The following is a 22,799-nucleotide window of genomic DNA, read 5'->3' on the forward strand; positions in this document are numbered from 1 at the left end:
CGGTCCAACCCACTTGTTACTGGGATCTTTCCCTCCCAGCCTCCCACACGTCTCTGCTAGTGTGGCTGTGGGGCGGGGCCGCATGCCTCAGCTGGCGTTCCCAGCTTCCCTGACTCACCCAAACAGCATGAGTACCTGAACCGTAGTATGCCAAAGCCCTGCGGTGAGAGGGTGGGAGTGGGGTAGAGGTTGGATAGGAACTTCCAGAGTGGAGTGCAGCTCAGAACCCGAGAGACTGCTGTCAGGAGCACTTCGGTCCTGGACAACCCTCAGAGGAGGAAACACCCCACCCTTTTGGCCTGGTGAGGGGCACGCATTCTTTGGAGAGAAAGAAATTCAAACCTAGTTGCTACTGTTGTAGCACAGAGAGCCTCGCACTTAGCAGGGACTCAATGGTCATATGTTTTAATATGGAATGGCAGAAAAGCATGTCCGAAAAAACACATTGCTTTATTTTGAGACAAAGAAGATTGTATAAAAAAACTCCAGTTGTCGAAATCAGGACAGACACACAGCAACTTATATACAGATACTGTACACGTGGGCCCTGCCCTTTAGGCTACACTCTAGGCAGAATGTATACATGGGCACTGCCCTTACAGCTACACTCTAAGAACAGGTTGGCACAGCCCCCCTGCTGGCACAGCTCTGGGGAGTGCTGCCCCAGGATGGGAGAGAATGCAGTACCTGGCTACAAACTTCTCTGTGGCAGCTCCACAAATGAGGTCTTGCTGGGAGATGCTGGGTCAGCCCAAGCATGCTGCCTCTCCTGTACCTGGCTCCCAAGCAAGAAACTGTTTTCTTGCTTTTCCTTCAGTCAGTTCATCTGGGCATCCTGGCTCTCTCCTGGAGGGGGCATCTTTGACAAGCTTTGCCCATCCACGTGGCCCCTTCCAGCTCAGCTCCCACTGTGCCTTAAAGGACCATGTCTGCACAGCTTGTTTCTTTGGCTTAAAGGCAGGAATGGTGGGAAAGGACTGTCTCCACTTCTTTCTCCATCCCTCCAAGGTGAAGGTGGGGATGGCACTGCCGGGCTTGTTGGCCTCCTTCTGGTTGAAACCCTTAATACTGACCCGTTTTGAGGCTGCTAGGTGACAGCTTATGCCTGTGGTGGGAGTGGTTCCCAGGGCTGGGGGCTCTGAAAGTGGCCCCAAGACAGGTTTGGAGTGCCTGTCCCTCTCTTCAGCCTGTCCCTCTTTAAGGCCAGGTGTGGCATACACCTTCACGGGGTTTGCAGCAGCAGAAGTGGCAGGAGCAGCACAGTCCAGGCAAGTGGGAAGAGGCGTGGGGCAGCACTGTGACCGATGCTATGTAGAACCCGCACCTCTGGGTCATCTGCAAGGTGAGAGGGCAAAGGCCACCAATGTGAGTGGCTCCTCTATTTGCACTGGCCCTCAGCCCAACAGGATTCCCTCAGCCTCAGCCTGGTAAAGGAGCCACCTCCTGTACCCAACCTCTTCAAGCAGACCCCTTCCTGTGCCCCAGGCCCAGTTCGCCCCAGCTACCCACCTGCTGCAAGTCTCTTCTCCTGTGGATTGTCGTGGGCCTGAGGACTGTGAGCTGAAAGACAAAAGTAGTAGTAGATCAGGTACTGTATCAAAGAGGCAGAGGGCTGTAAGTATGAGTGGGCTGGGCTGCAAGACTTCTATACCATCCTAGATCACTAGACCGCACCCAGCATAGAGATGGAGGAAGGAGGCCCACAGGGCTCTGACACTCACTGATTTTGCCACTGACAGTCACCTTCAACCTCAAGCAGCGGTCTTCATGCTGGTGGATGGGTTTGGCTGCAAGATAAGCCCACAGGGGGTTAAATAAGAAACCTTTGCTGAAAGAAAATCTAAGTCCAAATGCCCCTCGTCCTGCTTTCTCAGCTCCCTACTCAATTTCATTCTTCTCTTCCCTCTAACCTTGATTCCTACCCTACTAGTTTTTGCTAACGTCCTGCCCAGTGTTCAGCCCAGCCTCTCATTCTTTGGAAATAACCCTCAGCTTTGGCAGTGGTGACAAAAAGAACACAGACACTGCCCCTCCCCACATTTCATCCTTCATTCCTCCGAGTCTGAATATGTTCCTCTTGCCTGGGTCACTTAATACTAGTCCTAGGCCAGGCGCGGTGGCTCACACATGTAATCCCAGCACTTTGGGAGGCCGAGGTGGGCGGATCACGAGGTCAGGAGTTCGAGACCAGCCTAGCCAATATGGTGAAACCCCGTCTCTACTAAAAATACAAAAATTAGCTGGGCATGGTGGCACATGCCTGTAGTCCCAGCTACTCGGGAGGCTGAGGCAGAAGAATCAATTGAACCCAGGAGGTGGAGGTTGCAGCAAGTCGAGATCATGCCACTGCATTCCAGTCTGGGCGACAGAGCGAGACTCTGTCTCAGAAAAAAAAAAACAAAAAACTATTCCTGCCTCGCCCCCACTGACAGAGTCCTAGATCCGTCTTATACAAAGCTGATCTCATAACTTTTCTTTTTGAAACGGAGTCTCACTCTGTCACCCAGGCTGGAGTACAATGGTGTGATCTCGGCTCACTGTAACCTCACACCTCCTGGGTTCAAGCGATCCTCCTGCCTCAGCCTGTTGAGTAGCTGGGACTACAGAGGTGCACCACCACACCCAGCTAATTTTCGTATTTTTTAGTAGAGTTGGGGTTTCACCATGTTGGCCAGGCTGGTCTTGAACTCCTGACCCTAGGTAATCTGCCCACCTCAGCCTCCCAAAGTGCTGGATGATCTCATAACTTTTAAAATCCATCAGGCCATGCGCGGTGGTTCACGCCTATAATCCCAGCACTTTGGGAGGCTGAGGCGGGCAGATCACTTGAGGTCAGGAGTTCGAGACCAGTCTGAACAACATGGTGAAACCCCGTCTCTACTAAAAATACAAAATTAGCTGGGCATGGTGGCAGGTGCCTGTAATCCCAGCACTTTGGGAGGCTGAGGCAGGCAGATCACTTGAGGTCAGGAGTTCAAGACCAGTCTGACCAACATGGTGAAACCCTGTCTCTACTAAAAATATAAGATTAGCTGGGCGTGGTGGCAGGTGCCTGTAATCCCAGCTACTTGGGAGGCTGAGGCAGGAGAATTGCTTGAATCCGGGAGGCAGAGGTTGCAGTGAGCAGAGATCACACCACTGCACTCCAGCCTGGGCGACAAGAGTGAAACTCCATCTCAAGAATAATAATAATAATAAAATAAAATAAAACCCATCAGTGGCGAGAGCCCTCAGGATAAAGTCCAAACTCCTCATCACCTTTTAGTTCCCGCATGGTCTGTTCTGTCCACCTCTCCAGGCTCACATCTCCTCACTTCCTGTGTCCCTCCAACTCCAGCCAGGCTGAGCCATAGGAAGTTCCCTGAAGATGTCATGCTCCCTTTGTACATGTGTGCCTTCATGCCTGCCCAGCTCCTCTGCTTGTCCTAAGCTCTGGGACCATCTTCCTCACTGAGCCTTCTCTGAGCCCCATAGCCTGGCAGGTGCCCAGGTCATTTTCCCAAGGCCCCTGTGTTCATGTCTACCGTAGCACACTGTTCTAAGGGTCTGTTAACCTATGTGTGTTTCTTCCCAGTTTCCTTGAGGACAGGGGCTATATAGTGTTTTATTTATCTCTGTGCTCATAGTGCTAAGCAGAGTGCCCAGCACATAGTAGAAGCTCACTCACATTGGGATGTAGATGAATGAAAATAGAATTCAAGATCGGAAGGGGCCCTCTGCTGCTGGACTCTGCACCAAGCATGTACCCAAGCATGTACGTGGTGGCAAAAAAGAAACACAGATACTGTCCCCTCACAGGCACTCACAGATGTAGTAGTAGCTGTGTCCTTCTTTGAACTCCTTGCCCAGGGTGAAAGGTGTGAAGCGCTGGAACTTCTCAGACAGTTTCTCCGGGCCATGCTTGGCACTGGGCCGGTTGCACTGCCAGCGGACTTGGTCCTTGGACTGGGGCTGGCACAGCTGGTACTCCTCACGCTCCACCAGGTACAGTATGTACTGCTCCATGGCAGCGTCTGCCACAGAGTGATCCTCATAGTGCGGACAGATGATGTCCACGTAGTCATTCAGCTGCACATGTATGGTGTAGTCCTCATTCCGGAACCTGGGGACACACACAGGGAGAAGAAGCAGGAGGTCATTCAGAAGCCAGGCCAGATCCTTGGGCCTCCAAATGTTTACATGACCTCTCACATTTCACACTGGACCCCAAGAGATTTTTCCGAAGTTTCAACTCCCAATATGTACTGATCTTGATGTCTTACATTTCTCTCTGCCATCTCTAAACATTCCCCCGCACCATCACTGTCTCCTGTTGGTCCTTCAAATAGCATTCACCCAGTATCTTTCAGGTACCAAAGCATTTTCCATAACCCCCCTGATATTTACCTGCTATTTAGATGGGCTTCTACCTATTTCTGTAGCTCACTTATCATTCTCTTCTACCCATAAATATTTCCCCAAATCTGTTCTACCAGTTGCTCTTTTTAAATGTTGTTAGGCCTCAGTCTGAGACCCCACAGGTCCATTCTGTAATCAGAATCCAGGAAACCCTTTCTCTTTACCATGCTAGCCCGGAGCCTCCAACACATCTGTGTCTTCACTTTCCTTATTCCTCTCACATTTCCCCGGACCCACTGAGTAGATCTCACATTTCCCAGCTTCACTTTTCCTCAAAAGTGAAGCTAGTATACCTGGGCCCACAGATAATGCCCCTGGTCCTTTAAGTTAAATCACTCTCATCAATTCATTCAGCCCCCTCAAATCTTCCCTTTCTAGCTACTCAAAGTTATACACTGGTCTCCTTTTCCCCTTCTCAGAGCACCCCCAAACATCCCTGTCCTTTTATCTCCAAAAGCCACACTTCCACCTCCCCCTGGATGAAATGCTGAAGCTCTGAGCTTGAGATGGCCTCTCCCCTCTCCCCTCTCCCCTCTCTCCCCTCTCTCCTCCTCTCCCCTCCTCTCCCCTCCTCCCAAGGTGGAGCCAGCTCCCCTCCCCTAGTTGATTCCCCCTGGCCCCACGGGCTCCAGCCTGACTGCCCACCAGCCCCTCCCCACCAGCTCCAGACACCTGGCTCCAGCCTGGGTGGGGTCCCAGTAGGGGGAAAAGTGCTTCCCCCCACCCCGCAAGCTGGTCAGTTTCTCTAATTCCCCCAGCCATTGCCAGCTAGAGACTCAGCAGAATTAGCGCCAACTTGCTTCGAACTGAAAGCCCTGGCCACAGCTGGGAGGGCGAGGAAGGAGTCAGGCGGAGAGGACTCTGAGGTGGGCACCCACTGCCCAATCAGCATGACCCCTGAGAGGCCAGGCTTTGCAGCAGTGTGCCAGCGCCCAAACTGGGCTTACCAGGCCCCTCCCCCACCCTGGGGAAAAGAGAGAGAGGAGCAGAGAGAGGCTTTTAAAATTCCTCTCTGGAGAGATAAACATAGAAGCCATTTCAGAACAGGTATTTCAGCTCTGGGCCTGGCGTCTTTCCCTCATTCCCGTGACGGGCACTGACTCATTCCTCATCCACCTCTGCTACCCGCCCCAGCACTCATGAGAACCTGTGAAAACTTACCTTGTCAAATGTGGACAGCCCCCAGGACCCCAGGAGGGCACAGCGCCCACTCACCCCCAACACTGTCCTCCAAACAAAGGGAGCTGGCAGGTCAGAATGAGGGGCCTGCCCTCCAGCATGAGGGAGGCTGGCGCCCTTCTCAGCATGCTGCCCCCCGCCTGAGGCCTGGAGATCCCAGGGCTGCTGCCCACTGGCCTGAGTCACCCATGCCAGCCTCACCTACCCCGTTCATTGTAGCCTCATATTTGCCCCCACGCTGGGCCCAGCTTGGCTGCCTACGGACTCTACTCTGGACTGGCGTCTCTTTAGTCCTGGGTATGATAGGGTGTGCGTGTGTGTGTGTGTGTGTGTGTGTGTGGCCAGAGGGTCACCCTTCAGCCCCCTCTCCTGGGGGTACAGTCTGCTGTACTTAGCCTTCATTTGACTCTTGCTCCCCATCTGGGAAACGGGGGCAGCGGCGTCAGGGAAGGCGGGGAGGTGGGTAAGGAAGAGGCTCCTTCCTGAGAGAGAGGAAACCTGGGAGCTTGGGAACGGAAAAGGCCAGGGTCCCCCCCTCCCTACTCATGGCTTCCTGTCCCCTCCTCCTCCTTCAGTCAACACCTGGCATGGGCATAAACAGGGACTTTGCTCTCTCCCATACTAGGGCGAGATGCATCGGGTCAAGGAGGCAAAGCACAGAGAGCGGGTGGCGGAGGGCTGGCTGAGCCTCCCCAGCATCCATGGGCAGGAGGGCATTGCCCTCTGGGGTTGGCAGCTGGCTGTTCTCTCCCCCACCCCAACAGGCCATAGACAACAGACTGCCTCACCAGATGATGCCATGGGGTCAGAGGAAGCTGGCACAACATATTTCTCAAGGGGAGTGGGGGGCAAGCTTGCTAGGGCCGAGAGTGGCTAAGCTGGTGAGATGGCTTTCGTGATACCAAGCTGCCCAGTTCTCTCCCTGCTCCTCCCTACCACCCTCTCCTGTATTCCCACAAATATTGTTCCCATAACTTCAGAAAACTCAAGGGCAAGAACAAAGGGGCCGACAGAGTCTTCCTCCCAGTACCATTTGCCTCACAGCCCTAAACCTGCCCAGGAGAAATTAACTCCCTCCTGCCCAGAGCCTTCTGTTACCCCTTTAACCCCTCCTGTTCCTTCTGAAGCTTTCCCAGGATCTCCCTCTCCCAGCTCTTCGCTTTTACTACTTGAGAGCCCCATAAACAGGTGATTCCCTCAGCCTACCCATGCACAGCATGTGCCTCACTCATGCCACCCCAAAAGACCCCTAGTGAGGGACTTTCCAGGTTTGCTTTAAATACAGAGTGAATGCATAATGAATGCCTACAGCCCAGCTCTCTCCTGAGAGGTCCTTCCAGGGTTACCTTGAACATTCTGTGCACTCCTGATGCCACACCAGGTACCTGTCAGTGTGGTCAGATACCCAAAGGACACACAAGGAGCGGCGTGGAGGCTTTCACAGTGGGTGGGCCTAGAACAAGAGCCCTGGCTGCCAGGGGCGAAGTCTATGCTGGAGGCAGGAACTGCCCAGCATGGGTCCCTCACTTTAGAGTAATAGGGGTGCCAGAGAGAAGGAAGGGAAGGGCAGATATAAGCCCATGCAAGTAGACACGAGCAGGTTCCTGCCCCGGGGTGGGGTGCTCCCAGATATAAGGGAGAAGTGAGCGGAGGAAAATCTACAGCCGCCTTCCTACCTCAGTCATCTACTCTGGGTTCAGCTCAGGGGTTGGCCGGGACAGTTATCCCGGTGGGGTAGTGCCAGCCGGGAGCCCAGGCTGCCAGCGGGAGTCTCGAGGCTTACTTGGGATTTGAACTGTTCCAGAAGACGGTGTGGCGATCAGCAGCGGCCAGACTGCAGCACAGACCCAAGAGAGGGGCCCAGAGGAACTCCATAGCGCGGGGCCTGGCCAGGCCGAGCGGGGACGCGGGTCTCCTATGGGTCTGGGTTCCCACTGGCTTTCTCCGCGGCGCAGTCAGCGCTGGGCTCACAGATCTGGCCCCTTCGCCTAGCGACTCCGCCTTTTGGGCAGGCGCCGCCCGACACCCCGCCCCGCCCTCGCCCCGCCCGGCGCGCGGCTGCCCCGGGGCTTGGGGGCTGGGAAGGTGGAGGAGGGGCGGGCAGGGGAGGCGAGGAGGCTGGGGGTGCAGGAAAGAGCGAAGCGCGCTCCTCTGCCCCCACAGATCTGCTCAGAGATGTGTGTTCGCCCACTTGTGGGTCTGCGTGGAGCTTTGTGAGCCTGTCCGGGTGGTGGGCTTGAGTCCCTGGGCGCAGTCGCGTGCGGGAGAAGGGAAGAACTCCCAAGTGCGAGTCTGCGAACGCCGGGGTGCGGGACCCGGCTTTGCTGCTCGGCGCGCCGACCTTGCAGGGTGCGAGGTTGTTGACATGCCCCGCACCTTTCCGAGCCTCGCATGTCCAGGCTCGGGCGCCCGCGTTCCCACACTCTCCTCCTCCCCCATCCCCTTCCCGGACTCTGCGCTCGACTGCCCCTCCCCACACACACGCGGCTGTTTGTTTTTGTTGGGTTTGTCAATGTTGTCTTTGTTCTGGAGATTGTGTCATCGCCTAGATGCCGGGAATAAAGTGCAACGCTGTGTGTGATCGAGTGTGTAACGTGTGCGGCCAGGGCTAAGGGGGCCTCTGTCCATCACATCAGTGCCTGCGCGCAAGAGCGACACGCAGGACCCTGGGCTCGAGAGGGGTCCGTTCTTATTTTAGATAAGTCAAAGGGCACTAATAACCTGAATATATGTAACAACACACGCGTACACCGTGCGAACGGGCTCATGAATATGGACTGTGAGAATCTGGGCATGAAGGGTGGCAAACTGTAACCACACATGAAATACGTGTGATGGCGCGCTAGCATGAAAGCATTTGTGCGTAGCATCACAGCCGCGTGTGTGGAAGCGTGTGAAACTCTTTGACAGACGTATGCTAATGTTTGTGAACAGCGTGTGAAGAGGAGGGAAGACGCGCACCGGCGTGCAGCGGGGGTGGGGTGGAACGGAGGGGTGTTTGTGCGCAGTCCTCAGGCTGCACAGCTGGAGCTGGCCCAGTCTGAGCTGGGGCTCCCAGTCAGTCGGGCCCCAGTACTCGGCTCGGCCCCCTCCCCCGCGCTGTGTAAACAAACCCGCTGGAATTTGCCTCTCGGGGCTCTTCTCCCCGCCTGGATCTGCTGCCGTCTGGAGAGGGCTTGGCGGGCGGGTGTCAGCTCCTGGGGTGGAGAGGGCGGGCAGGTGTTTGATTAGGCTCACGAGTGAGCCTGGAGTGGGAGAGCCGAATGCTGTGTGTCTGCGTGCGTTTAGTGGTTTACGTGTGTGGTTGTGTGGCTGTGTGCGCGCCGGGTTGGTGTTGTGAGTGTGTGTGCGCATCCTTAGCCGGCCCTTCCCTGCGGCTGCGCATCGCGGGAAGCCACGGACCCGGGGCCCCTGGCCAGCTCCGGCCCAGCTTCTCCAGTTCCCAGGCCGTTTCATCCCCCTATTTTACGGCCAGGCCTGGCTACAGCCCCTGTAATTACGCGGGGCCCAGACGCCGCAGCAAGTCTGGCGCTGACCCCGCCGGGGAGGAGCCTGGAGCTGGGGAGGGCCCAGCCGGCTCCCCACTGCACCACCACGTGCGCTGAGGCCGCTGGAGGCCCTATTCGCTGCGTTTACAATAAACACAGAGCACCAACGGCCTGTAACCCCGCGGCCGGGTCAGGGCCGGGTTTTGCGCACGGCCAGCGCCACCCCCCTCTCCCTCGGGCACCTGCCCCAGGCGACGTGCCCAGCCAAGCGTTTGTCCGAGGTGCGGCCCGCTCCTCTCGCCCAGGACGAAGTCCACCCGCCGACTGCTCCCAGGGCGGCACCTCACGCGCCTTTTGCTCACCTAGGAGGACACATGGGTGTCGACCTCCCACGTGGCCCCAGCGAGAGTACTGCCTCCCAGTTTGGGCATTCCATAGAGTCAAAGCTCCACGAGGACATGGGTTTTTGTTTTGTTCATTATCTTACTGCCAGCACCTGGCACAGCATCTAGCACATATAGTAGATGGTCAGTAAATATCTGTGGAGTGAGTGAAATCGCTCACTGTTCAGAGAAGGAACTTAACTTCTGCTGGACATAACTGCTCTGAAAAGGAGCCAGCAGAGGGGTTGGAGAGGGGAGGGATGCTGGTAGCTCTTTAGAGCGGGTGGCCGCGGTTGCCTCCTGGAAGAGACAGCTTTGGGCCGGATTCCCTGGTTTCTCTGACCACTGGGACTGGGCGGGGACGTGTGAAGTCCCACGCTGCAGCTGCTTGGGCCAGGCAGGTTCGGGCTCGCTAGGCCCAGTCTGGCGGGGCCACGTCAGCTCTTGCCTGCGTCTAGGTCTGGAGCAAGCCGGGTGCAGAAGCATGCAGGGAAATTCTGCGCACCGACAGGACCCGGAGCCCTCTTTCCCTGCTTTGGTGCTGTCCCCAGTATTCTCATCTCACTTCGGGCATTGATCCCATCACTCCTCTACCCACTCCCCTATCCATATGGGGGTCGATCATCCACCCTACTGGAGCAGCCCTAGACACTGAGTGTTGTGATGAGCTGGGTATTGTGATGGGCACCGAGAGTGTAAGGATGGGTTTAAGACAAAATCACTACTTTGGGGAGCCCCCAGGCCGGTAGGGGATATTGACAAGCCACCAGGACAGCAAACTTGCTAAGTGCTCAAGCCCAGACTGCGGCCCTACCACTCACAGTCACACTACCCTGACCCCTCCCGGAGCCCCTGCAATGCCTGCTGTGCTGAGAGGAGAGTTGCAGGCACTGTGCCATTCAGACAGAGATAATAGTAGGGACTTCTGTTCCTGGAGATTCGATCTGCTGACCAACTCTGGGGCCCCCCCCCGGTCCCTTCCTCATGCCAGCCCCCAGCCTGCTCGAGTGGGTCTGCTCTCCATTCTAGCTTCGTGCTGCCTCTCACCGCAAAATTGTGTGCTTGTGTTGGCTCCCAGGACGTCACCTGCAGGCAAACATCTGTGCTTAGTGACGAGAGCTGCCTGAGGTGTCTGTCTGCCTGTCTGCATGTCTAGGAAATTCCTCCATGAGTCGTTTCTGGAAATTCCTGGGAGGGCAGGAATTTCCTCAGAGGAAATTCCTCTGAGGCCTTGGGGTAGGCCTGGACTGCCTGGAGGCAGTATTTCCAGTTGGGAACAGGTGCAGGTACTGGATTGCGACTCCTTTGCTGGGTGCCCTGCGGTTTGGGGTGGGGAAGGCCAGAGCTGCAGGGCCCTGGGGCAAGTAAAACCTGGCTCAGCCCCAGGGGGCATCTCTGGGCAATGGGGTGAGGCAGCACGGGGAGGAGCAGAACCTGGGCTGAGAGCAATCTCTGTCGTACTCCCTCAAGGTCATTTTGAAACATAAAGTATACCCTTCCCCACTTTATTAGTAATGTGCACACATCTTTCAGAAGTTGGAAAATAGGCCGGGCACGGTGGCTCACGCCTGTAATTCCAGCACTTTGGGAGGCTGAGGCAGTGGATCACTTGAGGTCAGGAGTTTTGAGACCAGCCTGGCCAACATGGTGAAACCCCATCTCTCCTAAAAATACAAAAATTAGCTGGGTGTAGTGGTGGGTGCCTGTAATCCCAGCTACTTGGGAGGCTGAGGCAGGAGAATCACTTGAATCTGGGAGGTGGAAGTTGCAGTGAGCCGAGATCACACCACTGCACTCTAGCGTGGGTAACAGAGTGAGACTCCATCTCAAAAAAAAAAGTTGGAAAATAGAGAACAGGAGGATAAGGGGAGGGGAGGACCACCGGCTGCTGTTAACATTGGCCTCCCGGCCCTGCCAGCTTTTTGCTGGGGAAGAGATTTTGCTTGCTTTTAGACAATGTGATAAATATGACTCATTTCAATTGTGTGCTTCTTTTTTCCCTTTACAACAGAAGACATTTTCCATGTTATAAACTCTTTGTAAACAATGTTTTAAAAGGAGTGTAATGCTTCACTACGTGAGTATTTCAGAGTTTGCCATTGCAATGAAAGCGGGACAGAAATAAACATATCCATGCACATTCAAACATCCCTCAGTTGCTGAGCAGTTGGGTGGATTGGCTCTTAGAATTTAGGACTATTGGCTGGGCGTGGTGGCTCACGCCTCTAATCCCAGCCCTTTGGGAGGCTGAGGCGAACAGATCACGAGGTCAGGAGTTCGAGACCAGCTTGACCAACATGGTGAAACCCTGTCTCTACTAAAAACACAAAAATTATCCAGGCATGGTGGCACGCACCTGTAATCCCGGCTACCCAGGAGACTGAGGCAGGAGAATCACTTGAACCCGGGAGGCGGAGGTTGCAGTGACCCGAGATCATGCCACTGCACTGCACTCCAGCCTGGGCGACAGAGCAAGACTCTCAAAAAAAAGAAAAGAAAAAGAAAAAGAACTTAGGACTATTGGGAGGCTGAGCTGGGAGGATCATGTGAGGCCCAGAGTTAGAAATTAGCTTGGGTGACATTTTGAGAACCCGTCTATACACAAAATAATAATAAGAAGAAGTTAGCTGGGGTACATAGTGCATGCTACTCTGGAGGCTGAGGCAGGAGGATCACTTGAGTCCGGGAGTTGAGGTTACAGTGAGCTATGACTATGCCTCTACACTGCAGCCTGGGTGACAGAGCTAGACAGTCTCTAAAAAAGAACTTAGAAATAACCTTGCAATTGCCAGGTGCAGTGGCTCACGCCTGTAATCCCAGCACTTTGGGAACTCCTGAGGTCAGGAGTTCGAGATCAGCCTGGGCAACAAGGTGAAACCCGTCTCTACAAAAAATACAAAATTAGCCAGGCATGGTGGCACATGCCTGTAATCCCAGCTACTCAGGAGGCTGAGGCATGAGAATCGCTTGAACCTGGGAAGCAGAGGATACAGTGAGCTGAGATAGTGCCATTGCACTCCAGCCTGGGCAACAAGAGCAAATCTCCGACTCATGAAAAAAAAAAAAAAAAAAAGAACCCTGCAATTGACTTTAACAACAAACACTTATGGAGCACCTACTGTGGACTGGCTTACATTTGGGCATACAGATGTGTGAAAAAGCTTTTGATATTACCAAACCAAAGCCAGATCTTTTGATACTAGTCCAGTTATCTTCTTGATAATTGAGGTGACTATAACTAAAAGATCTGTTTCTTCTTAATCATCTATGGGCTACAGAGTAATTTCAAAATCCTTTAGCATGGCATTTAAGGCCTTTGGCAACATGGCCCCCACACCACCTCTGTCTTATCTCCCGCCACTCCCCTGGACATATTCTATAAAATTTCCTCCCCACATCCCACTCAGAAGGGGGCCAGACTCTGTGGGAGAAGGTGGAATTCTCCCCAGAAGTCCACTGCAGGGAAGAGGAAGTTGGATAGGATGGGAGAGTGGGAGGGAGATGAGAGAGGCAGAAGCTCAGAAGGATGGGACTCAGGTTCCTGCACAGAAAGCAGCAGAAGGTGGTTTATTTTTATTTATTTATTCATTTTTTTGAGACGGAGTCTCATCTGTTGCCCAGGCTGAGTGCAGTGGTGCAATCTAGGCTCACTGCAACCTCTGCCTCCTGGGTTCAAGTGATTCTTATGCCCCAGCCTCCTGAGTAGTTGCGATTACAGGCACATGCCACCATGCCCAGCTAAGTTTTGTATTTTTAGTAGACACAGGGTTTTGCCATGTTGGCTAGGCTGGTCTCGAACTCCTGACCTCAGGTGATCCACCCGCCTCGGCCTCCCAAAGTGCTGGGATTACAGGCATGAGCCATTGTGCCCGGCCAGAAGGTGCTTTATATTGGGGCCTTTTCCACCAGAAATTTCCTAATCATTTAAGCCAAACACTACACTGGTAGGCACTAGGGACTCTGAAATACATCCTTGTCCTAAAGAATGTATAATTCTGGGGCTGGACGCGGTGCCTCATGCCTGTAATCCCAGCACTTTGGGAGGCCGAGGTGGATCACCAGGTCAGGAGTTCAAGACCAACCTGGCCAACATGGTGAAACCCCCATCTCTACTAAAAATACAAAAATTAGCCGGGCATGGTGGTGCATGCCTGTTGTCCTAGCTACTCAGGAGGCTGAAGCAGAGAATTGCTTGAACTTGGGAGGCAGAGGTTGCAGTGAGCCAAGATTGTGCCACTGCATTCCAGCCTGGGTGACAGAGCGAGACTCCATCTCAAAAACAAAAAAAAGAAGGTATAATTCTGGCAAATGTATAATTAGAATACATGATAAGAAGTATAATAGAGGTATAAGTAGTATAACAAGCTGTGGACTCACAGAGGAAGGAATGTTTATCTGGGGTGGGGAGTGCTTCATAGAAGAGGGTCTATTTGAAATGGGCTTTGGAGAATAAGTAGGCATTCCCATTCAAGGAGGAGGGAACAAAGAACACAGGTAGAGAGGTGAGAGCTTGTTCAGTGAATACTCTGGCTCAGCTCTCTGTCCTCTGTTCCCCTGACTGTTGCCACTGGAGGAGATGGGGGGAGCAGAGGAGTGGCAGAGGAGGTGGGGAGCAGAGGACAGAGATAGGTGAGAGCTGAGCCATGAGCATGAGTCTGGGAGAAGTCCGGGGTGGCTTGGTGGGCAGGAGTGCTCCTTATTGATAGGAAATGCGGGGGAGGAACAGGCCTAGGAAGGATGAATGGAGAGTTCGGTTTGGGACATTATATAAATTTCTGGCTGCAAATAACAGAATACCAGCTACTCGAAGTTTAAGTAAAGGGCTTACTTTCCCCTCATAACAAGCAGTCTGGAAGTGAGACAGGAACTCAACAGTGTCACCGAAGGTCCAGTGCTTCCCCACGCCCTGCTGTCCTCAGGACCATGATCACGAGATGGCTGCTTCAGCCAGAGAGCTCCATTCAAGCTACAGGAGCCCCAAGAAGAAGGAGTGGAAGCAAAGCAGTCCTATCCTCCCATGGTGCTCTCCGTCTTTTTTTTTTTTTTTTGAGACGGAGTCTTGCCCTGTCGCCCAGGCTGGAGTGCAGTGGCGCGATCTCAGCTCACTGCAACCTCCAGCTCCTGGGTTCAAGCGATTCTCCTGCCTTAGCCTCCTGAGTAGCTGGGATTACAGGCGCATGCTACCAAGCCCAGGTAATTTTTTTGTGTTTTTAGTACAGACTGGGTTTCACCGTGTTGGTCAGGCTGGTCTCGAACTCCTGATCTTGTGATCCACCCACCTTGGCCTCCCAAAGTGCTGGGATTACAGGCGTGAGCCACTGCACCGGCCACCCCTCTTTTTTTTTTTTTTTTTTTTTTTTTGAGACGGAGTCTTGCTCTGTCGCCCAGGCTGGAGTGCAGTGGCGCGATCTCGGCTCACTGCAAGCTCCGCCTCCCGGGTTCACGCCATTCTCCTGCCTCAGCCTCCCGAGTAGCTGGGATTACAGGTGCCCGCCACCACCCCCAGCTAATTTTTTGTATTTTTAGTAGAGACGGGTTTTCACCGTGTTAGCCAGGATGGTCTTGATCTCCTGACCTCATGATCCACCCGCCTCAGCCTCCTACAGTGCTGGGATTACAGGTGTGAGCCACGGCGCCCGGAACCCCTCTCTCTTTTTAAAGCCTAGTCAAATGCAGCTGTGAGAAGGGAGAAAAGAGTAGAGCAAGGAGTTCAATCTGTAACTGACTGTGAACAATTGAGATAACTCACTACCTTCTGACCAGCCCAAGGCTCTCTTTTTATCAGGGACCAGCCCAAGGCTCTCTTTTTATCTGGGAAGAAAATCTTTTCTAGCAACTCCCCAGACAAGGAACAGAACCAGTTCGTGTGTCCACATGTCCGTTGCTACACCCATATCTACAAAGGAGAAGGGAATGCTCTGACCGGGGCTGGGGCAGGGACCTATCCACCCCTGAATCTGTTCTGCTTCCCAAAGACACTGGAGTTCTATCAACCTAGAAGCAGGGATTACATGGCTTTTGGGTAAGCAGTGAATAGTGTCTGCTGCAGACATGTTGCATTTGAGAAACCAGTGGAACTTCTAGAATGAGGAGTCCCAGGGGCAGTTGGAGGTGAGGGTCTGGAGCTCAGGAAGGTGAGAAGCTCAGAACAATTGTTGCTTGTGAACTCTGAGGCTCATGGGAAGGGTTTCTCCTAGACTGCAATGCTTCAGGCAGGGGAGAAGAGCAAAGAAGACATAGGGCCAGGAATCCCTTCCTCGTGATTTTGGCTGGGGAGAAATCCGTCCTTTCCAGCTCCTCAACTTTGGCATCTAGGGTGGGAAAGCTGGGTGAGAGACTGGCAGGAGGACATTCACTCTTGGTACAGCCGATAAACCTCTTTTCCACCCCTGGCTAAAATCTTTCACTATAACACAGTATATAAGACCAGGAGTTAGATACTTTTATGTCAGAAGCATTACTTTTATATAATTTTTTTCTCTTTTTCTTTTTTTTGAGACAGAGTCTCACTGTGTTGCCCAGGCTCAAGTGCAGTGGCGTGATCTCGGCTAACTGCAAGCTCTGCCTCCCGTGTTCACACCATTCTCCTGCCTCAGCCTCCTGAGTAACTGGGACTACAGGTGCCCACCACCACGCCCAGTTAATTTTTTTTGTATTTTTAGTAGACTCAGGGTTTCACCATGTTAGCCAGGATGGTCTCAATCTCCTGACCTCGTGATCCACCCCCCTTGGCCTCCCAATGTGCTGATATTACAGGCGTGAGCCACTGCGCCCAGTCTCTCTTTTTCTTCTTCTTTTTTTTTTTCCTGAGACAAGGTCTTTCTCTGTCACTCAGGCTGGAGTGCAGTAGCCAGATCTTGGCTCATTGCAGCCTCAACCTCTTGGGCTCAAGCAATCCTCCCATCTCAGCCTCCACAATAGCAGGGATTACAGGCGTGCACCACCATGCCCTGCTAAGTGCACCACCATGCCCTGCTAATTTTTGGATTTTTAGTAGAGATGTGGTCTTACCATGTTGGCCAGGCTGGTCTCAAACTCCTGTCTTAAGTGATCTGCCCACCTTGGCCTCCTAAAGTGCTGGGATTACAGGCATGAACCACTGTGCTCTGCCTTTTTTTTTCTAATTCCAGAAGGAATACATGATTAGTGCAGAAAACGTAGAGAAACACAAATGCAGAGGAAAAAAAAATCACCCATAGATGTTAAGGCTCAGGAACATGCACATTTCTTTATTCTTTTCCCATGGCTGTGTAAGTTTTATGGTCAATATCTTTGAGAAGTTATAGTTTAATGCCCATGTTACAACCAACTTGGAATCCCTTACATTTGTGTAACATTTTATTACAGTCCAGTGTTTTCAGTTGTACATTTTACCACATACTATTTCCTCTTTATAGACTCCTACACATTGCGAGGTGGGCAAAGGCAGGAATTATGTCCCCACTGACCAGGTGAAAAAACTAAGGCTCCGAAAGGTGATGGTATTCAGGACTCAGATGGGGGGCCAGGCGCAGTGGCTCACGCCTGCAATCCCAGCACGTTGGGAGGCTGACGTGGGCAAACTTGAGTTCAGGAATTCAAGACCAGCCTGAGTAATGTGGTGAAACTCCATCTCTCTCTCTTTTTTTTTTTTTTCTTGGAGACTGAGTCTCACTCTCACTCTCCGTGTGCATTTCCCCTCGCATCGTTCCCGCACAGGCCGACGGGGGCAAGCCCAGGAAGTAGAGGCTACAGTGAACCGAGATGGCATCACTGTGCTCCAGCCTGGGCAACCGAGTGAGACCCTCTCTCAAAACTCAAAAAAAAAAAAAAAAAAAAAAAAGGGCCGGGTGAGGTGGCTCACTCCTGTAATCCTAGCACTTTAGGAGGCTGGGTGGGCAGATCACCTGAGGTCAGGAGTTTGAGATCAACCTGGCCAACATAGTGAAACCCCAGCTCTACTAAGAATACAAAAAATAGTTGGGCGTGGTGGCGCGTGTCTGTGGTCCCAGCTACTCGGGAGGCTGAGGCAGGAGAATATGGCTTGAACCCGGGAGGTGGAGGTTGCAGTGAGCCAAGATTGCGCCACTGCACTCCAGCCTGAGCGACAGAGCAAGACTCAGTCTCAAAAAAAAAAAAAAAAAAGAACTCAGGTGGGTACATTTGATGGGGCTTGGATCTACACCATGCTATTCCTTCTATGCCCCATTTGCCTGGCTCTCCTGGGGATAAAGGAAAGCCTTGGCATCAAGTGCTGTATCTGTATCTGCTGGGAGCAAATGGGGGGAGTCAGTAGAGAAGGTAAAGGAAAGAGCTAGAGAGGGGGCTGGGTGTGGGACAGTCTCAGAGGGAACCTGAGGAGGTTTGTGGGACAGGCTCTGAGATGCAGTACCCCAGGGCTTAAGCTCACCCTGGCCTGTCCCTGCAGGCAGGTGGGAGATGTCCAGATAATGGACAGCTCATTTGTTTGTTTGTATAACAGGTGCTCTGCCTAAGTGCCACAAGCCACATCCGATAAAGGCAGCTGGTGAACAGGCAGACAGTGCAGAGAGGGGTGGGGTCAGGGGCCCAGCTGTGGAAACTTGGGAAAGTTACCTAACCTCTCTGAGCCTCACTTTTTCTTCATCATACAATGGGGTCAAGACTACTTTCTCTATGCAATTATTATTATTATTATTAAATTATTTACTTTGAGATGGAGTTTCACTCTTATTGCCCAGGCTGGAGTGCAATGGCGCGATCTCAGCTCACCGCAACCGCCTCCCGGGTTCAAGCGATTCTCCTGCCTCAGCCTCTGGAGTAGCTGGGATTACAGGCGCCCGCCACCATGCCCCACTAATTTTTTTTTTTTTTTTGAGATGGAGTCTCGCTCTGTCACCCAGGCTGGAGAGCAGTGGTGTGATCTCGGCTCACTGCAAGCTCCACCTCCTGGGTTCATGCCATTCTCCTGCCTCAGCCTCCCAAGCAGCTGGGACTACAGGTGCCCGCCACAATGCCCAGCTAATTTTTTTTTTTTTTGGTTGTATTTTTAGTAGAGATGGGGTTTCACTGTGTTAGCCAGGATGGTCTCGATCTCCTGACCTCATGATCTGCTTGCCTCAGCCTCCCAAAGTGCTGGGATTACAGGTGTGAGCCACCTCGCCTGGCCTCCATGCAATTATTGCAGGGATCGAATGAAATAATAGATGTGCGGGCCTGACGCTAATCCTGGGGAGTGGGTTGTGCGTGAGCACGGAGGGCATTTCCCCTCGCATGGTTCCCGTACAGGCAGACGGGGGCAAACGTGCTGATAGTGAGGGTAAGGATATAGGGAAGTGGGGAGGAGTCCCAGGATCACGAATGGGATGGGTATGTGGTAAATGCCCTAGGATGAGGTGGCCAAGAGTGCTGAGGTTCCGTGAGGGCAGAGTGATGAGTGGGGGAAGTGACTTTTGGGGGTTCTCGGGTGGGGCTGGTGGGCAAGGGCATTCCATGCCCAAAGGAATCCTATGGGCCACACCGCCCTGCCCCTGCACGGGCGAGGGGAAGGTGACAGGGAAGATCCGTCCCCCGGAGCTCCTTCTTCCCTCCTTCCTGGTCCTTTTTCCTCTCCTAGCTCCAATGTAGTCTCCCCCACCCTCCCCTGCTCTCGTTCTTCCTCCTGGCTCTGGCATCATCAAGTCCACCAACCTTGGCCGGGCACTGTTTGGTCTGGGGGTCCCTGAGCTTCGTCTTAAACAGGAGTAGGACTTGATTAAGTAATGGTGGGAGGAGGGTACAAAAAGTACTGAAGAGACAAAGTTTGGGCAGGGGGAATAGGGAGGACGCCAGGAACCACCCAGAGAGGTGGGGCAGGAGAAAACAGATAGCTGGAATGCCAGGTGGAATGCAGGAAATTCCTTGGGGGAGGCACACTGCACTGTGGGACTCAAAAAAGAGCTCCTCTCCTGGCACAAATCCCCATGTCTGGGGAGGTGTTGGACATCCTAGGGGAGGTCCTTTGGAGACTGGGCTTATCAGGAAATTGGTTTTAAATGGGCTGAGGGCATACCAGATTGGGCTGGAGAAGGGCCCTTGGGCAAACCCAGGTTGGCTTCAGAAGCAAGCTGAGGGGGTTGTATTTAATTGGGAAGTTGCCCTGGGAATAGTCACAGCATCAGCTCATGTTTATAGAACGTGTTCTTTATTCCAGGCTCATTTGAAGCACTTTGTGTACATTAATGCACTTAATCTTCACAGTCACCATAAGAGGTAGGTAGAATTATTATCTTTATTTTATTTTATTTTATTTTATTTTTTTGAGATAGAATCTCACTTTGTCGCCCAGGCTGGAGTGCAGTGGCACCATCATAGCTCACTACAGTCTCGACGTCCTGGTTCAAGCGAGCCTTTCCCTCAGCCTCTTGAGTAGCTTTGACTGCAGGTGCACGCCACCACCGCCCAGCTAATTTTCGTATTTTTAGTAGAGACGGGTTTTCCTCATGTTGGCAAGGCTGGTCTCGAACTCCTGACCTTAAGTGATCCACACGTCTCGGCCTCCCAGCGTGCTGGGATTACAGGTGTGAGCCACCACGCTCGGCCTATAGAGCTGTTCTCTTTCTTCTGGGATGACTGAGTTGATGAGATGGCAGCCGAAGACTATATTTCGCCTCCCTGACAAATATACTTGGCCTCCCTGCAGGCATTGCATTTGCAAGCCAGTTCTTCATACTCACGCATGGCAATTCCAGGGCCTTAAATCCCAATCCTATGTTCTCTCTTCACTTCTCTATCTCAAAGCATTATTCCCAGGCTCTAATTTACAACTTCTCAATCCATTTTTCACCATGTTGGCCAGGCTGGTCTCGAACCCCTGACCTTAAGTGATCTGCCCACCTCAGCCTCCCAAAGTGCTGGGATTACAGGTGTGAGCACTTTAAATTTAACTTGCTGAAATAGAACTCCTTGTCATTTCTTCAAAACACAGGTCTGCTTCTGATTTCCTTGGCTTGTTTATGGTCTGAGTGGGATCACCCCATCTCCCAGGTGCAGTAGCAGGCAATATCCTGAGACTGGCCAGTCCCAGCACAACAGCCCCAGGCCACAGGGATTGGTTTGGGGAAGGGAATGTAGTCTAAGACAGGATAAAGGGGAATCTCCAAAAAAACTGAGGGGAATGGAAACTGGGCAAGCAAACAAGCAGACTTAACTAGAAGAGCCTGGTAGCTTGAGGTTGCAGAAAGGAGGGAAGGATGTTTTTGAGGGATGGGGAAACCTAGGCCCAGTTGTTGATAAACAGGAAAGAATTCATGAGAGCCTATGCCCAGATTAACTGCCACTTCCCCAGGCCTCACCTAGGTGAAAAGCTTAGTACTCAGGAGGCTGAGGCGGGAAGATCCACTAGAGCCCAGGGGTCTGAGGCTGCAGTGCACTCCAGCCTGGGCAACAGAGTGAGGGCCCTGTCTTTATTTATTTTTTATTTTTTTTGAGACAGAGTCTCGCTCTTGTTGCTCAGGCTGGAGTGCCGTGGCGGGATCTTGGCTCACTGCAACCTCTACTTCCCGGGTTCAAGTGGTTCTCCTACCTCAGCCTCCCAAGTAGGTGGGTTTACAGGCGTCCGCCACCACGCCCATATAATTTTTGTATTTTTAGTAGAGACAGGGTTTCACCATGTTGGCCATGCTGGTCTCGAACACCTGATTTCAAGTGATCCACCCGCCTTGGCCTTCCAAAATGCTGGGATTACAGATGTGAGCCACTGCACCTGGCCCCAAGAGCCTGTCTTTAAAAAGAAAAAAAAAAAAAAGTTTGGGCTTTGGAGAGAGATTGCAAAGATTTGAATCCCAGCTCCATCGCTTATTTGGATATGACCCTGGGCCAATCACATCTGTGCCTGTTTCCTCATTTATGAAATGAGGATGATAATAATAGTGCCCACCCTTCGGATCATGATGAGGATGAAATGAGATAATGTATGTAAAGTAGTTAGAACGGCTGGCCTGTTTGGCATATAGAAAGACCTCAGGACTAATATTAATATTGTTATTATTTTTTTCTTTTTTGAAATGGAGTCTTGCTCTGTCACCCAGGCTGGAGAGCAATACTGCAATCTTGGCTCACTGCAACCTCCACCTCCTGGGTTCAAGTGTTTCTCCTGCCTCAGTCTCCTGAGTAACTGGGATTACAGGCTCGTGCCACCAAGCCTGGCTAATTTTTGTATTTTTAGTAGAGATGGGGTTTCACCATGTTGATCAGGTTGGTCTTGAACTCCTGACCTTGTGATCCACCCACCTTGGCCTCCCAAAGTGCTGAAATTACAGGTGTGAGCCACCACGCCCTGCTAGGATTAGTATTATGACAGCAATTATTAGGATTTTTATTGTAGAAGGCTCACAGTGACAGTAACAGTAACAAGTTCTAAGCCAACTGGCTCCTGCTTCTGTTTGCTGACATAGGACCTCCAGCCCCTTGCAAAGTCCCTCTGAAATATCACTGATGGTCCCCCTAGGGCATTTCACTTGGGGTCAGAAACGTGTTTGGGCTGGCTGAGTGCTGCAGCTGTTCTGGAGGGCTCAGTGTTTTCCTGCTGGTGGGGGTTGGGGCACTGGAAATCTCTCCTCTCCCGTGTCACCTCTGTTGGGGGTTCCCAAGAAAGGATGCTTGTGCTTTCTTGTGTTACAGATTGGCATATCTGCTCTTCGATTTTTTTTTCTTTTTAAGACGGACTCTCACTGTCACCCAGGCTGGAGTGCAGTGGTGAAATCTTGGCTTGCTGCAAAGTCTGCCTCCCGGGTTCAAGTGATTCTCTTGCCTCAGCCTCCTGAGTATATGGGATTACATGTGCATGCCACCATGCCTGGCTAATTTTTGTGGGGTTTTTTTGTTGTTGTTTTTGTTTGTCTGCTTGTTTGTTGTTGCTGTTGTTTGTTTTCTGAGATGGAATCTTGCTCTGTTGCCAGGATGGAGTGCAGTGGCGTGATCTCGGCTCACTGCAACCTCCACCTCTCAGGGTCAAGTGATTCTCCTGCCTCAGCCTCCGGAGTAGCTGGGACTATAGCCGTGCACCACCACGCCCGGCTAATTTTTTGTATTTTATTATTTATTTTATTTATTTATTTATTTTTTTTGAGACGGAGTCTCGCTCTGTCGCCTAGGCTAGAGTGCAGTGGTTGGATCTCAGCTCACTGCAAGCTCCGCCTCCTGGGTTCAAGCAATTCTCCTGCCTCAGCGTCCTGAGTAGCTAGGACAACAGGTGCACACCACCACACCCAGAAAGTTTTTTGTACTTTTAGTAGAGACGGGGTTTCACCATGTTAGCCAAGATGGTCTCGATCTCCTGACCTCGTGATCCGCCTGCCTTGGCCTCCGAAAGTGTTGGGATTACAGGTGTGAGCCACTGCACCCGGCCAATTTT

The 22,799-nt window shown here is 52.4% G+C and overlaps 1 protein-coding gene across 2 annotated transcripts; it reads right to left on the bottom strand.

Moving 5' to 3' along the window:
* Positions 1-431: 431 nt before the first annotated feature.
* On the bottom strand, positions 432-7,585 carry EFNA1 (ephrin A1). Of its 2 annotated transcripts, XM_054459708.2 has the most exons (5): positions 7,361-7,582; positions 3,807-4,102; positions 1,722-1,787; positions 1,510-1,560; positions 432-1,335 (listed from the first exon to the last, which is right to left on the bottom strand). In XM_054459708.2, exons 1-5 carry the CDS (start codon positions 7,450-7,452, stop codon positions 1,223-1,225), a joined length of 618 nt encoding a protein of 205 aa, XP_054315683.1. In that variant the 5' UTR covers positions 7,453-7,582; the 3' UTR covers positions 432-1,222. The 2 variants fall into 2 exon arrangements, with proteins under 2 accessions (XP_054315683.1, XP_054315691.1); XM_054459716.2 differs by lacking the exon at positions 1,722-1,787 and having other exon boundaries at positions 7,361-7,585.
* Positions 7,586-22,799: the final 15,214 nt, after the last annotated feature.

This window comes from Pongo pygmaeus, chromosome 1 (genome assembly GCF_028885625.2).
Source record: "Pongo pygmaeus isolate AG05252 chromosome 1, NHGRI_mPonPyg2-v2.0_pri, whole genome shotgun sequence".
In the NCBI taxonomy this organism is placed as follows: domain Eukaryota; kingdom Metazoa; phylum Chordata; class Mammalia; order Primates; family Hominidae; genus Pongo; species Pongo pygmaeus.